General features: G+C 47.0%; 1 protein-coding gene across 2 annotated transcripts in view; it reads left to right on the forward strand.

Moving 5' to 3' along the window:
• The window catches only part of slc2a9l2 (solute carrier family 2 member 9, like 2), an 836,356-nt gene that overhangs the window by 242,186 nt on the left and 575,802 nt on the right, over nt 1-18,368 (forward strand). For both annotated transcript variants that reach the window (XM_085961684.1, XM_085961676.1), the window contains exon 4: nt 884-1,044. In XM_085961684.1, coding sequence (XP_085817810.1) covers nt 884-1,044 — 161 coding nt within the window. The remainder of the gene's footprint in view (nt 1-883; nt 1,045-18,368) is intronic.

The raw sequence follows: 18,368 nt of genomic DNA on the forward strand, positions 1-18,368 counted from the left end.
AATATTTCAATGAGTTTATCCAGTGAGTAGTTAAGCCATACAGAATTTGAAAGTCTCATGTTTGATTACCATTTTGTCTTGACGTTGTTGATCACAGCCATGACAACATTAGGGTTCTACAATAATCATCAGCATCCCTGGGTCAAGGAAGCAAAATTGGTCAGGGATCCCATTCCTGATCACAACCCAGCAATTCGTGCTATAGGTGCATGTGAACAAATGTCAGGTGAGGACAGGATCAACTGTGGGTGTAGGAACATAGGAATTTCTAGATGTAAAAAGACCAAGGTCCATCTAAAATTACTTTTGAGGGGGTTTGGGTTTAAATAAAAAGTGATTCAATGGGTTTTAGAAATCCTGGTTGTAAGTAGAGATTAAAAATTGTCTTAATTGTCTATGGTGATGCAAGCACTTTGGAGCTCGAAGGGGTTTTGACACAGAATGCTGAGATGCAGATTTGCAGCCATAATTCCCCCACAGGGATCATCATGCAGAGGCACAGAATGGAGGCAGAGTTCTTCCCTGCAGGAAGAGAGGAAACATCAGAAGAACAATCACTGCAGGCTGCAATTGTGCATCCTTAGCAGCTGGCCATAGACAATCTTGGCAAAAGAATTTGAATGGAGGAGACTGGGCTGGGAATGGTGCACATGCATGGACAACAGAACCAGGATAAGAGGAACTAAAAATAGTGCTAATACTTTGAAATTCTATTTTTACCAAGTTTTATCAAGAGACAGGGTTTCATTCTGTTAATGCAACATATTTCATATTTACTGTTTATTGTTGTATTCACTGGTATGCCAAAAATCCATTGCTGTTGATCAGATTTAATTTGTTTCTTGCTTTTCTGGAACAGATACTAATTAATTTTTTTTTTCAGTACATTAAGGCCTTTTGTAATGAATCATGGACCAGGCGCTTTGGAACAACCATAGATACCGAATCATTAACTCTTCTCTGGTCGATAATAGTCTCCATCTATGCCATTGGTGGTCTGTTCGGTGCATTTATTGTTACCCCTTCAGTGAAATACTTGGGCAGGTATGTAACTACAAGGAAGAACTGAGCTGTTAGACTATAATTGTTGTTTTTCTATTACTAGTCTGCAGGATCTATTACAATGGCTCGGAATTTGCAATTGTAATGACAGCGAAACTGTCAGTGCTTGTCATCATTACTGTGTAAAACTGACAGCAACTTCTGGCGTCCGCATATGCAGAGTTAAACGTGGAAACCCAGAAGTTGCTGTCGGTGATACCCTGCTCCTCCACAGGATACGCTGTTGCAGTCTTCGCAGATGGAATCATTAGAAATCACTGATTTGTCATTAACTCCATTCTCGCTGTAAAAACCAATGAAAATGTTAAACCTTATTTAGTCAGGAGTAACTGAGTTTTTAACGGTGTGCTGAGTCATAATTACTGCTGAACAACCTTTCTGACCCTGAAAAATGAATTTTATAAGTGTGTCAGAAGAACATTTAAAATGTTTTTGTTCTGAAATTTACATTTCTCCCTTAACCCCATGTGTAAGTCCCAATCTTTATTTCGCTTACTGTAATGATTTAAATCTGATTTTTATTTCCTGCTTTTTACTTCCTGCTTTGCTGTCTGTGAGTATTCTTCAATCTGATTGGTTGATCAGCCTGCCTGCTTTCTGCCCTGTTGCTGGACGCCACGGATCCCTTGTAGATGGCGCCAAATTGAAACTAACATTGGAAATGAGGAAATCTATGCTCTAGAGACCGCTGAATCTTTCTGGGCAGCTTTTTTTGAGGTCAGCGGCGAGCGCCGTCCCTTCGCCACTGACCACAATATCCGGTCCAATATCTTCTCTGCTAAATTATTTATAACTGTATTGACTTTTCCCATATAATTTTCATTGTGTAGTCATTGCAGTTTTTGTGTATGTCTGTATCCAGCTAGGCAATGCATCAGACAATAGAAAGATACTAGTAAAGCAATTCTCAAGAAGCTGAGAAATGGGTCATTTGAAATCATGAATTTGTTGCCAGAAAATAACAGTTTTGCTGTTCCAATGGAGCCTTCAACTAACTAATTCACTGGATTCTTGGAGCATTTAACAGTATCATTTCCAGAGTATGGTTGTTACCTGATGCAATGGCACCCATTAAAGAGGAGATCGACCCAATGAAAAAAATGTCAATTTAATGGAATCTGGTGTTTTATTACATTTGTAAAGAAATAAATTGCATTTATATAGCATCTTTCATGACCTCAGTACATCCCAAATGAAGTACTTTTTTCTGAAGTGTAGTCGCCGTTATAATGTAAGAAATGTGGCAGCCAAATAGTGTGCTTTGCTGTAGACCAGTAAGATATGGGTTTGTGGCTGTGGTTCCCCACAGTTTAGTCCTAGTTTTGACTGGACCACCAGAAGGAACCAGCACAAGGCTAGATGGGGGTAGGGAAAGCAGGCAAATGATTGGTTGATTCAACTCAGGTACCCCTTATCCACCTCACAGCAGTGGGCTCAAGAACTGGTAGGTTGTCCATTTTATGCATGTGGGGGAAACAGAGGAAAAAAACTACAAAATGTTGAAAAACCTATGTTTTTCAAATTGTAAATTGTCAATAGTTTACACAAAATTTAAATCCCCTGACAAGTGTTCTGTGTTCTTAGCATTCCAGAGCATTTTGCCACATAAACAAAATTGGTGGTTTTGTTTGTGTACAACATTTTGTGGAGTATTTTAAGTGCATTCACCAAGCACAACATGACCACAGTGATGTCATCCTGCCAAGAATGCCTTACATTCTCCTATTAGTTAAATACAAGCAATGCTATAAGCTGAATTTTCCTACAAAGGGACAACACATGATCACAAAATAGCAAGATAATTATGGATGCACAAGGCCATTCAGAGAGAGAGCATCCAATTGTTTCTTAAATGATTCCAGGGCTTTTACCTCCACTGCTCTGTTTCACAAGTTCCTTGCTCTCAGTGCGAAGATGTATTTCTTGATATCATTCCTAAAATCATTTTTTACGAGATTGAACCCATGTCCCCTGGTTCTACTCCCACTATTTAATAGTTAATGACTTTGGAAGAGGCCATTTAGTGGTGAGTGAACTCCTAAATTTTAAAACTTTTTTCCAAATTGGATTAGTTCTCTTTCAATAGAATGAGGTGACAATTCATGTTTTGGATTGGATCTTCTTCACTAGTCCCTGCAGTATAACTGTTCTGTTCTTGGCACAGTGCTTGGGAGGGGAGGGAGAAAAAAAGCAGCTGTTAGATTTTTAGAAATGTGTTCTTGAGATGTGGGTGATATTGGCACAGCATTATATATTGCCCATCCCTTGTTGCCATTAAGATTCAACCAGAGTGTGTGGAACTGGAGTCACATGTAGACCAGACAGGTTCCCTTTGCTGAAGGATATGAATAAATCAGTTGGATTTTTGTAAAAATTTATCAGCTTTCAGTCATTCTCTGGCTCTAGCCCATAAGTTAGCAGATTTATTGAATTCAATTTCCCAACTTGCCACAGGGAGTTATGAACCTGCAACCTTTGGATTGCTGTTCCATGAACATAACCATGAGGCTACCTCTAAGCATCTAATATCAGACTGGGTCACTTGTCTACAATTAATCTCCTTCAGAATAACTTCCAATCCCCAAAATGTATCTCTGTTATATTGTTGGAGATGGCGTTCTTCAGATGAAATGTTCAACCAAGTCCCTATCTGCGTGTTCCACTAGTTCAGGTGAGATCGAATGGCACTATTCAAAAGAAGAGAAGGAAGTTCTGCCAATACCACCAAAACCAGATTAAGTGATCATTCATAATATTGTTATTTGCTCTGTTCAAAATAGCTGCCACACTTGCCTACATTGAAACAGTCACTGCACTTTAAACAAAAATAGTAATTCATTGTACATGAATCACTTTGAGCCTTTCCCAAGAGCTGTGATAAGGTGCTATGCCAATGCAAGTCTCTTTTTCTGTTGTTGCTTTGGACACCATCACAAGAGAGTTTCCTCCCTTTAGCACTCGGATATTTCCTCTCAGCAGAACAGTGTGACAAAAATCTTCATGGAATAATGTTTATTAAATTGAAAGTTAAAATGATTCATACAGATTGCACTCCCATAAGTTTTACAGTAGCTGAGATTTATTTAAAAACCATGCAATAAAACAATACTTTCTCAAATCTAATACACAGTGTTCTAATGTGCATGGCCAGCGAGCGTGGCTCCTTGCCAGTAGTGCATACTCGGCAAGTTGGCCCTTATGAATATCCATTTTCTTGCTATAAATCATTAGGTAAAAAATAAACAGTCAACTTTTGATATATGGTACGTGGCAGCTTTAGGTTCTATGACATCCATCATTTATCCTAGATGGGCTGACTTCAAGCCATTAGAGTGGTTAGGCATTGCAAATCAGAAGACTGCCTGTCTTGTCTGATACTGCATAGAAATTGAGGGGGAATACACAACACTGTGACAGAATGGAAACACATTCTAATTTGGGTAGGTTAGATGACTGGAGTCGTTTGATTGATGCTGGCATGAGATTGCTGCAGGGGAGAAAGGTCACAACATGGACTATTCCACTTCTGCCAGTGCAATCAAGATTATAGCTGCTCAGTCACTTGTTTCTTTAGGAAGTCAATTAATAAACACTAGGCAGCAGCTAATAAATCACAAAAACCATGTTACATTTTACAAAAATGTGTTCTCAAAAGACATATGCGTCTGGATGTTTATATTCGCCTGAGATTTTTTACAGACTTAAAAAAAAATCTATTTTTGCACCTAAATCAACATTTGCAATTTAGGTGCCACATCGTCATTGTAATACTTGATTGATGGTACAGCATTGAATGAACTGATAATGTTATCTAACATTAATTAGGACTCTTTAAATCAATAACTGCTCAATTCTTCTTTTGTTTTTTTATTTCCTAGTGAATTTTTACAATAGTCTAAGTTAGAGATGCTATTGATGGGGAATAGAATGCGTTCCCATTTTAGGCATCCAGTTCCAACAAAAAGCTCTTCCAGGTTAGGTATACCATGTTTAGAAACAGACCAAAGTTCTCTCTATTGTACTCCAATATCATGCCCTGACCCTCTGAACATCATCCTTCATTACAGGCATGGATGAGGAGCAGGTCTGAGGGCTGCTTATGATCGTATCATTTTTGAGTCGATTATTGCAACATTTGGAATCATTTTGTAGAATAGGCCCTCAGGGAATAAAGTTGAGAAGAATCAAATTTATTTCATGACATACCCCTACAGCTAGCAGAGAGATGATATTCTTGTCTCATAATAACTTAAGAAATAAGAGCAGGAGTAGGCCACACGGCCACTCAAGCCTGCTCTGCCATTCAATAAGATCATGGCTGATCATCGACGTCAACTCCACTTTCCTGCCCGATCTCCATATCCCTTGATTCCCCTAGAGTCCAAAAATCTGTCTATCTCAGCCTTGAATATACTCAAAGACTCAGCATTCACAGCCCTCTGGGGCAGAGAATTCCAAAGATTCACAACCCTCTGAGTGAAGAAATTCCTCCTCATCTCGGTCTTAAATGGCCAGCCCCTTATCCTGAGACAATGCCCCCTAGTTCTAGACACTCCAGCCAGGGGAAACAACCTCTCAGCATCTACCCTGTCAATCTCCTTCAGAATCTTATATGTTTCAATGAGATTACCTCTCATTCTTCTAAACTCCAGAGAGTAAAGGCCCATTCTACACAATCTCTCATCATAGGACAGCCCTCTCATCCCAGGAATCAATCTAGTAAAACGATAGCAAAATACTGCAGATGTTGGAAATCCGAAATAACAACAGAAAATGCTGGAAAAACTCAGCAGCTCAGGCAACATCAGTGGAGAGAAATTTGAGTTGACGTTTTGGGTCGAACCCTTCTTCAAAACTGGAAAGAAAATCTGCAATCTGACAAAAGAAGTAAAAGAAACAAAAGCAGAGAAAGAGACAATAAAAGGTGTTCGAAGCTAGACGAGATGGTAATAGGCTGAGATTAGGTGTGAAGTGTACTGGCAGGGCAAGAGATAGCTGCCAGGTGTGAGAGAGAAACAAAAGGAAAGGGGGGGGGAAAGGAGTGGAAAAATTACAAGAAAAATGTAATAGGGGCCGAGGTTATGATCTGAAATTGTTGAACTCGATATTGAGTCCGGAAGGCTGCAGAGTGCCTAATCGGAAGATGAGGTGCTGTTCCTCAAGTTTACATTGAGCTTCCATGGAACAATACAAGAGGCCAAGGACGGTGAGGTCCGAGTGGGAATGGAGCGGTAAATTAAAATGACAGGCGACCGGAAGCTCGGGGTCACCCTTACGGACTGAACGGAGGTGTTCCGCAAAGCGGTCACCCAATCTGCGTTTGGTCTCCCCAATGTAGAGGAGACCGCATCGTGAGCAGCGAATACAGTATACTAGATTGCGAGAAGTACAAGTAAATCGCTGTTTCACCTGGAAGGGGTGTTTGGGGCCCTGGACAGTGGGAAGGGGGGAGGTATAGGGGCATGTGTTACATCTCCTCCGCTTGCACGGGAAGGTGCCAGGCGAAGGGGAAGGGCTGTTTGGGGTGATAGAGGAGTGGACTAGGGTGTCTCGGAGGGAGCGGTCCCTACGGAATGCTGAAAGGGGAGGGGAGGGGAAGATACGTTTGGTGGCGGGATCACTTTGGAGGTAGCGGAAATGCCGGAGGATGATCCGTTGAATGTGGAGGCTGGTGGGGTGAAAGGTGAGGACAAGGGGAACCCTATCGTGGTTCCGGGAGGGAGGGGCAGGGGTGAGGGCAGAAGTGCGGGAGATAGAACTGACACGGTCGAGGGCAGTGTCAACCACGGTAGAGGGGAATCCTCGGTTGCGGAAAAAGGAAGACAATCTAGTAAACTTTCATTGCACTGCCTCCAAGGCAAGTATATCCTTCCTTAGATAAGGAGACCAAAACTGTGCACAGTACTCCAGGTGTGATCTCACCACCAAGGCCCTGTACAATTGTAGCAAGATTTCCTTACTCTTATACTCCAACCCCCTTGCAATAAAGGCTAACATGCCATTTGCCTTCCTTATTGCTTGCTGTACCTGCATGCTAGCTTTCTGTGTTTCTTGCACGAGGACACCCAAATCTCTCTTAACACCAACATTTGAAAGTTTCTCACCATTTAAAAAATATTCTGTTTTTCTATTCTTCCTACCAAAGTGAATAACCTCACATTTCCCTACCTTATACTCCATCTGCCACCTTACTGCCCACTTACTTAGTCCATCTATATCCCTTTGCAGACTCTTTGGGCTTGATTTTGCCATTGGGGTTGGGCTGGGGCGTGTCCGGTGGTTTTCGTGTCAGGACCCTGACTCTAATGTGAAGTGGGAAAAAAGTGCAATTTTCCCCTAATTGGGCACTTGATTTCCGGTGTGTGGGAACCCCTGGCCCAATTAGTCTTTCCATCCTGAAAGTCGCCTCTGATGATGTCATCAGTGCTGCTAGATTTAAGGCCTACAAGCAGCCTTGCTTCTTCTGGAGACTGGAAACACTTTGGACATTGTATGAAAGACTTCATTTACCGACCATGTCCACCAGCAAGCAAAGTGTGCACCTCGCTTTGATGAGCCCTCCCTCCAAGCTCTGGTGCAGGGAGCAAGATTTAATAAGGAGGTGCTCTTCCCTTCCTCAGGGAGAAAAAAGCCACCACAACAGACTAAAGCTGTGTGGCTGCAAGTGGCCCAGGAGGTCAACTCCATCTTTATGTGCCACAGAACCTGGCTGCAGTGCAGGAAGAGGTTTCATGACCTTCTCCGCACAGGAAAAGTGAGTATGACTTTCTCATCACCCTCAATCTGATCCCCATCGCCTCTCCTCACCAGCACTCTGCTTTGCCAACCTCTTCCTCCACATCCCACTTGACACTGACATCCCTGCACCCTTACCCATTCCCTCTCTCTCTATGGTCACATTTACTTAACTATTCAACCATGCAGCCCTCACATTCCCTATCACTGTGATGCAATGACAACAACTTACAACACACAGGGAGGGCCGTTTGTCTCCTTCTAAGCATCTATGCTATGGATTCTCTACATTCACTCCTTCATTCTCACTCAAACTCCACTTGTGTCCCTCATTGCAGGAAAAGAGAGCCCACAATAAGAGGGAAAGAGCGAGGACAGGAGGAGGGCCACCTTCAGTAGCCCAGCTCACCACCTCGGAGGAGGCGGCCCTGGAAATTGCCGGGATCGAGGAGGATTCCCAAGTGGGGGACGGACAGGCGGGCGCATCACAGCAAGCTGGTGACAGAATAGTTTGGCATCTCTCTCACTGACATTGCATGAGTGACTGATAATGATTCGGATGCTCTAATAGATTGACTTATGATCATCTGCACAATTCAATGTGCATGCAACCTTTACCTCACATCTCTAACTCTTTTCTTTACTCCCCCACAGGACCATCGAGAGCCCCCGTCCCCACTGTCCAGGAGGAACAGCCTGAGCTTCCAGACTCCTCAGAGGAAGCTGCAACCTCTGAGGGTGCTCCGTCAGCAGAATTAAGCACACCCTGCACCACCGCAGACACTCACACCTCGGTGGGACCTTCGGGACATAGAGTAGTGTTGTCACCTGGTGTATCACAGCTCACAAGTGAGCATCAGCAGATGGTGAAGACAGGGACAGCAGTGGAGAGTCCTCGTCGCAGTGGACAGGACGCTCCCAGCTCGGCTCCGCTGCATGTCGACCCTGTGCCTCCACGTCCATCCAGAAGGAGAGCGGTGCTGGAACTCCAGGAACAGGTACAGGAGTCTCTGGCAGGTTTTGTCACCAGGGTCGCTGTGAGTGTGGAGCGAATGGAGGAGTCCACCGGTAACATGAGCAGAGCCTTTGTGGAGGCATTGGCGCTGAACGCATCACCACGGAAAGGATCGCAACCTCCTTGGAAAGGATGGCTACCTCTATGGTAAGGCTGGCTACCATAGCGGAGAGGATGGCTACGGTAGAGGAGAGGATGGCTACGTCCATGGAGGAGCTTAGTCGCCAGGGTATGGAAAATATGGTAATTGTTCAGAATAGAATGACATCTCTTGAGGAGCGATGGTCAGCTATTGAGCAAACAAACCAGACCTTCATGCAAGTCCTCTGGAGTAGGACTTCCAGTGCAGAAATGGGTCCTCATGGCCCCCCTGCAGTGCAGCAAGGTGCTGTCCAGCCACTTGCTAGCTCTGAAGTGGGGCTGACCCATGAGAGGGATGTTGGTGGCATACAACAAGGAAGTGGGGGCTCCTCTCCAAGTGCTCACACGACCATGCCACTACAGAGCCCTCGGTCAGAACCCCACCAGATCTCCACCCAACTGAGATCGGTGCCTCAACCCCTGCACAGCCGCAAGAGCAGCAGACTTTTGCCGAGTCCTCACAGGTTCACAACCCCAGAGGACGCCCGCCAAAGGTGTCGAGACAGGAGCAGCAAGAAAATGAGCAAGGGGCCTCCACATCTGCTGAAGCCACAGGGGAAGCACCATGTAGGAGCACGCATAAGAGGAAGATAATGCACAAGTGGTCACAAGTGTAGTCACTTGGGTGTAATGTTGTGTTTAATTTTGAAAGGCCATCAGTTGCTTATTGTCATAAAAAGTTCTGATGGCAAACTGTTGCAGTTGTGGCGTGTGTCATTTTGCTAATGGGACTTCCACATTGAGGGTTTAGGACGATTTGCAATTGTCAGTATGGTGGTCAGAATGATAGGAATCTGCAGGTTCTTGGCCATTGTCGATGGTCTGATAAGAAGGTGCGAGGCAAAAGTGTTTGATTGTGCAGGCTAAGCAAATCTGGCCAAGATGAGTGTGTCCCTTGCATCCCGGGCAGCAATGTGGTCGCGCGCTGGCGCCTTCTGGCCTGTGCAGCTTCAGGTGGGTGAGCAGCAGCTTGGCGCTCCTGTTGTTGCTGCTGTTGTTGGTGGTGCTGTTGTTCATGGTTCTGCTGCTGCCATGGCTGGTCTTCGTCCGAATCTGATGTCCAGGAGGAAAGGAAATAAATGGTTCCCATGCTTCTGGTATATGCCTCAGTTGAGGAAGTGCTCAGTCAAGGTGGCGAGAGGGGTTTCCCAGGAGGTCACATGGAGATAGGTGTCAGGCTCCAAACTTCCACAACAATGGATATGCCTGCTAAAAGTTCCCCCAGACCTGAGACAACAAAGTTCTGCCACCTGCAAATGATGATTGCTGAAAACTCCTTTTTAATGGTGGAGCTGTAGCTGTTAGTAAGCAGTCCACTTGTGAGGCCGCCAGGATTCACTGGCGTGTTCCAGAGGAGACGTGCAGAATGTGGGAAAAGTGTTAAAATCAGAAAGGCCTCTCAAAATGGGATTATAGAGGCACTTAACTGGTTGTTAAGGGCCTTAAGGGCCTATCCCGCCTCTTGGAGGCAGGATGGAAATGGGGTCAGAAAACACGCATTTGGGAAAATTGCTCAGAGGTGGGATGGAGGCGGGATCAGGCTCACTCACCATTTTTTGCGATTTTACCACCTCACACGCCTCCAATCCCGCCTCCTCGGGCCTGGCAAAATCGAGCCCTCTGTGTTCTCCTCGCAGCTTACTGTCCCTCCTAGCTTTGTATCATCAGCAAACTTGGATACGTTGCACTCGGCCCCTTCATCTAGGTCATTAATATAGATTGTAAATAGCTGAGGCCCCAACACTGATCCTTGCGGCACCCCACTAGTTACAGTCTGCCAACCTAAAAAAGATCCGTTTATCCCTACTCTCTATTTTCTGTCCATTAACCAATCCTCTATCCATGCTGCTATATTACCCCAACCCCATGAGACCTAATTTGTGTAATAACCTTTTTTGTGGCACCCTATTGAATGCCTTTTGGAAATCCAAATATACTACATTCACTGGTTACCCTTTATCTACCCTGCTAGTTACATCCTCAAAAAACTCTAATAAATTTGTCAAACACAATTTCCCTTTCATAAAACCATGTTGACTCTGCCTAATCATGTTATGATTTTCTAAGTGCCCTGATACCACTTCCTTAACAATGGATTTCAGCATTTTCCTGACAACTGATGTCAGGCTAACTGGCCTGTAGTTCCCTGTGTCTCATATGCAGTTGGCTGAATTCATACCAAGATGCTCTAGATAAAAGGAGTGTTTTCATTCATGGTGATACTCAGTCCCTTGCGTTCAATTCTACTGAAATTTTAGAACATTTCAGCACATCTCTGAGGTTATATTTAACATCTAGAATTTATTCTAAGCCCTTCAATTCTAAGCTACACTACTTCCATCCTGGCATTGTGAATTGTACCCATTCAAATACTATTTGTCAAAATATAAAATTACCTGTCCATCTGAAAGAAGTATGAAAATCTCCAAAATGCCATGCTTAATAAAAAGTGATGTTGTCTACTGTTTTCACATCCATGTTAAGCAGTAAATTTAAATTTACATTTGTATACAGCTCTCTGTCACCATCTTTGCATGCACCACCAGAACTAATTACAAAGAGATGCGAATGATAAGAATCAACAGTGACTGTTGGCACATGAATGAAGAGCACATGATTTAATACAACAGAGTGGAGTGTTCCATAAACCTAACTGTTGTAAAAGAGCTATCCATACAATTTAATAGTGCCTTTCAATCATCCTTTGCATCAGTGTTATATGTGTTAATACTGCTGCTCTGAGCTAGCCTGGGAGGAGATATTTAAGGGGTAATTTGGCAGGATGCGGTCCCCAGCATGGAGTGTCTTTACTGGGAGAATGGATCAGAGGATCAGGCATTTAGGTATGTGCATCTGATTTGCAGCGCTTCTGATTTTCCAGTCATTAAAGTTAATATGAATCAGCCATTCTGATCTCTGTGCTCCATTAGTCATGTTCCTGGTGAATAAGGCTCCGCATCAGAAGCCTCGCCTCCCTAAGACATCTTTTGGTGTAGTATCTGCTCTTTGGTGATGTCACAAATGTAATTGGAGTGCAAATTCTTGATGTTAAAAAAGGGATTCTGCACAAAATATTTGTCTCTCAGGCTTCCTCTGCCTGGTAGTTTTAAAGTTGAAAATGAGACAAGAGACAATTGAGATATACCAGTAAATTGTACAGCTATCTTTCTTTCTAATATTTAAAAACTTGTAACAATTCAGATGTATGAACTTTAGCTTTGGAATATTGAAGGGGATAACTCACAAACCTCATTCCAGGACTTGGGCTCACAATCTAGGTTGACACTTCAGTGAATGCTACATTGTTTGAGATGCCGGCCTAGAAATTCAGTTGCGTTCGCCAGCCGTTAACGCCATAAGAGGGGTAGATTTCCAGCGCTAGGCACTTAGCGCCCGGGCACAGGCCGATCTGCGCCTACGCCCAACTTCAGTTGACATTTAGCGCCGGCGCAAAGTGTTTGCGCCCGCTCAGCTGCGCGCGCAGCTTATGACGTCATTTCGTCGTGCAACGCTGTTTGTGCGCCCCAAACCGGAAATTCAGTGGCGCCCGCCCAATGTGGGCGTGGCGCTGTTAAGAACTGTGAAGTGGAATGCAGCAGAGGCCCTGCGGGCCTCGGGGAGCGCTAATTAAAGGGCACTTACACTGAACTATAAAGGCCAGCCATTTTGCTGCAATGACTTCAGTGCTTTGGATTTCTGTACAGAGACCAAGGAACAGACCTTACTGATTTGGGACAACATAGGAGAGGTATTTTTGGCTTCTGGCCAGAGCTTGGAAATTTGACTCTTGTGATTTCACTGTTTGCAAGTTTATTATGGGGGCTGCATGGGGTTTCAACCCTCAGTTCCAGCATTATGTGCGAAGGGCTCGCAGACGCTGTGTGAGAGGGGCAGCCATGCCTAGACGCAGAGGGGCCATCAGGCATCGGCAACGTAGGCCTTACCCACTCAGGGAATACCGGCAGCAGGTGTCCTATCTCACCATGACTGCCGCGCATTGTGTTAAGAGGCTGCGCTTCAGAAGGGAGGTGGTTGCAGAGATCTGCCAGCTGCTTCACAGAGATCTGCGTCCACAGCTGATGTGCAGGACCTCTCTGTCGGTGGAAGTGAAGGTCACGGTGGCTCTGAACTTTTATGCAAGCGGCTCCTTCCAAGCCGCTGCTGGGGACATAGCGAACATCTCCCAGTTCGCCGTGCATCGCTGCATCCGGCAGGTCACCGATGCCCTTTTCGCAAGGAGACACCAATTCATCTCCTTCCCCATGACCCTAGAGAGGCAGGAGCAGCGTGCAGTCGGATTTGCCAGGATCGCCGACTTCCCCATGGTGCAGGGTGCCATTGACTGCACGCGTGTGGCTATGCGGGCACCTATCGACAATGCCGAGGATTACCACAACCGGAAGGGCTACCATTCCCTCAATGTACAGCTGGTGTGTGACCACAGGCAGCGCATCCTAGCTGTCAATGCCCGCTTTCCAGGAAGCAGCCACGATGCATTTATCCTGCGCCAGACTACTGTGGCTGACATGTTCGAGGCACAGCCTCCACCAAGGGGATGGCTTATTGGGGACAAGGGCTACCCTTTGTGTACATGGCTCATGACCCCGCTCCGCGCGCCCAGGACCCCTGCGGAGGAGGCATACAACGAAAGCCATCAAGCCACAAGGAACATCATAGAGCAAACGATTGGCGTCCTCAAGCAACGGTTCCGCTGCCTGGATCGTTCCAGCGGATCTCTACAGTATTCGTCGGATAGAGTCTCCCAGTTCATCGTCGTTTGCTGCATGCTGCACAACCTGGCTATCCGCAGGACTCAGGCACTGCCACCTCACGTTGGACCACCACCTCAGGAGGACGAGCAGGAGGACCATGAGGAGGAGGAGGAGGAGGAGGAGGAGTACCAGCCCAGGAGGGAGCCACAAGGTCCAAGGGCCGTCTGCCGGCGGCTTATTGAACGGCACTTCTAGGCCCCCTGTCAGGGAATGGCTTGTGGCAATGAACGCACCTGAATGCAGCCGCTCCGCAAGCCCTCAGCCGGTTAACGCAACAACCACTTGAAACATGACACCTGGACAAGCTGAATAAATAAAAAGCTTTATTTAACAAACTCAGGGCCCTTCCCACATGAAACAGAGAAACAGACAAGACCCCCAAAAAACAGTCAAAAACATATCTCACTCCCACAACCTGGGGAGGAATAACAAAACTTGTCAATAACATTTGCCTTCATCCTCGGCCTTCCCAAAATAAGCCCCCCCCCCTCCAGAACACAACCACCCCCATATAAAAAAACATTTGCCTTCATCTTCGCCTTCCCAAAATAAGCCCCCCCCCCAGAACACAAACACCCCCATATAAAAAAAACAGTTGGCAACACACTCTACTTGGTGTGCCGAGAGGGCGAGTCCTTGTGCAGGCTTCTCCGGCCCCTGCCCGACCTGTTGCTCCGCCTCAACCTGGGCCCTGTGGGTGTGGCAAGGCTGGGGGAAGGCTCCTGAGGGGCACACTGCGTGACGGCAGATGCCCTTGGGGGTCGGCCTAGACGAGGTCCGGCCCTGGAGGGGCCGGCTGCTGACTGCTGCAGCTGTGGCTGGGCAGCATCAGTCTCTGCATCAGCTCGTCGCACCTTGGCTGGGGGAGTGGCAGTGGCGGCTGCAGCAATGGGGGCAAGCTGGCTGATGCCAGGCGCTCGCTGGTCGCCAGAGACACTGGCACTCGGCCGGGCTGGCACTGCAGCAAGCGCAGCAATCTGGTGGAGGCCAGACCGCTGTGCTGCAGCAGGGCGGCGGGTGCCCTGGCGATGCTTCTGTGACACCGCGAGTGTGGCAGAAGTGAGTGCCCGAACTGCCCTGGTCTGTGCCCGCATCAGATCAGCCAGTGTCTGCACGGCACCACTCATGAACTCGCGACTCGCATCCTGTGCTGCCGCGAGTTGGTCGACACCCCTGGCCTGTGCTGCCGCGAGTTGGTCGACACCCCTGGCCTGTGAGTCCCCGAAAGCGGCCACACTATGAGCCAGGGACTCAATGGCCTGAGGCATCTGTCCCACAACCCCCATGAACTCGTTGTGGCGCCGCTCCGAGGCCGCGGACATTTCATCAAGGAGGCGCACCTCCTGGGCGAGGACCGTCTCCGGACTGGAGGGCGGACTCTCCCTCTGGGGAGAAGGCCGCCGAGCTGCCCGACCCTTCCCGCGTGCCTGGACGCCACTGGGCCCAGCAACTGCCCTCCCCTGCAACACTTCCCCCCCTCTGGGGAGAAGGCAGCCGTGCTGCCCGACCCTTCCCGCGTGCCTGGACGCCACTGGGCCCAGGAGCTACACCCCCCTGCAACACTTCCCCCTGGCTCTCCTCCAGGCAAGACGTCTCCCCTCCATTGCCATCCCCTGGCGCGGATGAGGGTTCCCCAGATGTGCCGCCTTCCTCTTGGTCCTCGTCGTCCTCCTCTTCCGAGGGACTGGCACTCTGAGCTTCATGGACCTCCTCCTCACCAGCTGAAAGCAGGAAGGCACAAGAGTAGCTTTAGAGTGAGGACAGGGCGTCAGCGAGGGAGGCATGAGTGGTGGCATTATGCGCATTGGTCGGACAGTGGCAAAGGATGTAGATCTGAAGCGCAAGGGGAACGAGAGAGGTCCAAACGGTCATGTCCTTACCATTGGGGCCCAGCACAGGGTCCGCATCACCAATAGCAACGGGGCCAACCACCCGGCCACGCATGAGTCGAGCCACGCGCTCCTCCAGCTCACTGAGCTCCTGGAACTGGGCACGGCCTCCCCCGGTGACATTCCGGCTCTTCATATTCTGGGCCAGCTTGGCCTGCAAGAGAAAGGACGGCCTCTAAGTACAGTGTGGTGCCCTGTTGTTGTGTGCACTGCCTCCCATGGTGGAATAGCTTGGCCAGTGTGGTGCCCTGTTGTTGTGTGCACTGCCTCCCATGGTCGAATAGCTTGGCCAGTGTGTAAAGTGCAGAAAGTGCTATTGATGATCATGCCAGTGCCATAGCTGCGGGAGGAGGGATGGCCATTAGGCCTTTGAGGTCCCTTTGCCCATAATGTGAGGTGCACATGCAAGGATGAGGAGGACACTGGAAAGGCTACTCACCTTGACCAACCGAGTGAGGTCGTTGTACTTCTTGCGGCATTGGTCACCAGTCCTGGGGACATCGCTGGTGGCTGACACCCTGTGGGCGATTTCCCTCCAGGCTCTCCTGAACTGCCTCCTGGGAGCCTTCTTGCCACTGTCCGGGCACAAGATCTCTCTTCTCTTTTCCAAACCCTTAAGCAGCACCCACAAAGCAGGCTCTGAGAAGCGCTGCGCTCGTTCACGGGCCTTCTGCATGGCTTCAGGTGCTATTTGGGTCCACCAGCAGTGTTGAGGCCTAGCTGCAGGGCTCCACTATCCAGGGCGTGGCAGCAGACAAAGTCGACCCTTCCCCCTTTAAGAGCTGGCCGGCGTCAGGGTGTCTGCTGTCAATCAAAACATGACTGCACCTGCGCTGCGCCCGGCCTCGGCGTTATCAGTCCGCACCGCCGGCTTAGCGCCTAAAGATAGGAGTGCAACGCCAGTTTCAGCGCTCGCCCAAACTCCTTGGCCAAATCTACTGAATTTCGGCGAAGTGGCCTACACTTCCCGGCGGGCGCTAACTTTAGCGACCGCCCGACTTTAGCGCCCCAAAAGTGGCGCGACTGAATTTCTAGGCCGCCATCTTTTTGAGGAAATGTTAAACTGAGGCCCTTTCTGCCTGTTCAGGTGGACATAAATGATGCCATGTCACTTTTTTAAAGAGTAAGGAGTTTTCCCAGTGTTCTAGTCAACATTCATCATTCAAATAACACCACTAAAACAGATAAAATATGCTGAGGATGTGATAAGACGTTATATAAAAGGCAGTCTGTCTTTCTTTAATTCAGAGACATTTTACATAGATACTGAACAAGTACACTGGTATGAAGGAAAGTTTCAATTTTATATGTTGTTAATACCTGTCAGTATCTCCTGTGATCATCTCTAATGCCAGCCAAAGATTATTCTACTAATGTCAAATTAGACTGGCACCACATCGAAAGGTAAACCTCAATGCAAAAAATCTGCTTGTAAGAACATAAAAGAAATGAAATGTAATTTGGCCCCTCAAGTTGAGTCCTTCCACAGACCATGTGCACTTGCTCTGTCATGGACTCCACTCAACCAGTTTAATCTCCTACTGAAAGGTCTGCAGAGTTTGTCCCACAAAAGGTAAATCAAGCACAACTCCAGAATATTGACCTATTTTATGTCCTATTTTGGTTGTCCTTGGCCAGTTGCCTTCTTTGGCAGCACAATTCCATTATGCCAGTAGCTTAGGATCCACTATATTCCACACAGTGTTTGAAAATACCAACAAATTTTGGCAATTTTTTTTAGCACAAATAAATGGATGAATAGTCCTGAAATCTGATAGGCTTTCAATGTTTTGATGCAGGCCTCACTCTTACAAGCCCTGAAATTCTACAAGGGTTCTCCCGATCCCAACTGTAACTTCAACAGGAGATCGGTGGAGGCCACAGGAACATCATAAATGGCTGAAAACAACTGTTCCTGCATTTCTCTGGGGGTCTGCCAGTCTCCAGTCAAAGTTATGGCAGAGGAATGGGAAAACTGATGCAGAATTTCAGGCTCATGTTGTCATAGAGACCCGATTGTCAAAAATTGCCATGCTTCTACCTATTTAACCTTGTTGAATAATTAATTTTGGTTATGTGCAACTGAATGAACACATCAGCACAAATCAACAGGTTTATCATTTTCCTTTTAATGCCTTTAGTCTGAGCTGACAAACAATATCAGTTCATTGCTGCTGAATCACCACACTGGGGACAACCTCGCTTAATGTCAAGTATGCATATGAATACAGTTGAGATTGCAGTTACTTTCAAAAACTTAACAAGAAGTGAACACTACAGGAAGATACAACTGGGGCTTTCAAAGCTCACTGCTGTTGTGAAAAGGGCAGTTTATGAAATGTGTTCTTTTTTTTGCCATCAACACAGTCTTAATACTGTGCAGTATTAGTATCTAAGGGGGAGAAATTCAGTATCGCCCCATTTGGGGCGTAATTATCGGCCGGCGCAAAGATTAGCGCCTGGCGCTAATTATCGCCTCCGACTGCAAACTTGGCTTTTATCGCCCCTGGAAGTGATTGGAGCGCTAAATCAGGCGCTACACACCTGTCTTAAGGCGCAAAGGCTGAGGAGCGAGGCGGTACCTCAGAGCGCGGTAGAAGCTCATGTGATGTCAGTCAGCAATGGAACACAGACACAATGGCGCCAGCCAGATCTTAAAGGGGAGGGTCAATCTTGCTCTCAATCCACACCCTGCTCTTTGCAGCCTTGAATCTTGGCCTGGAGAGACCTGTACATCAAATCTGTTGGAAAGAA

This window comes from Somniosus microcephalus, chromosome 2 (genome assembly GCF_052327205.1).
Source record: "Somniosus microcephalus isolate GS21.2 chromosome 2, FLI_Smic_1.0, whole genome shotgun sequence".
Classification (NCBI taxonomy): domain Eukaryota; kingdom Metazoa; phylum Chordata; class Chondrichthyes; order Squaliformes; family Somniosidae; genus Somniosus; species Somniosus microcephalus.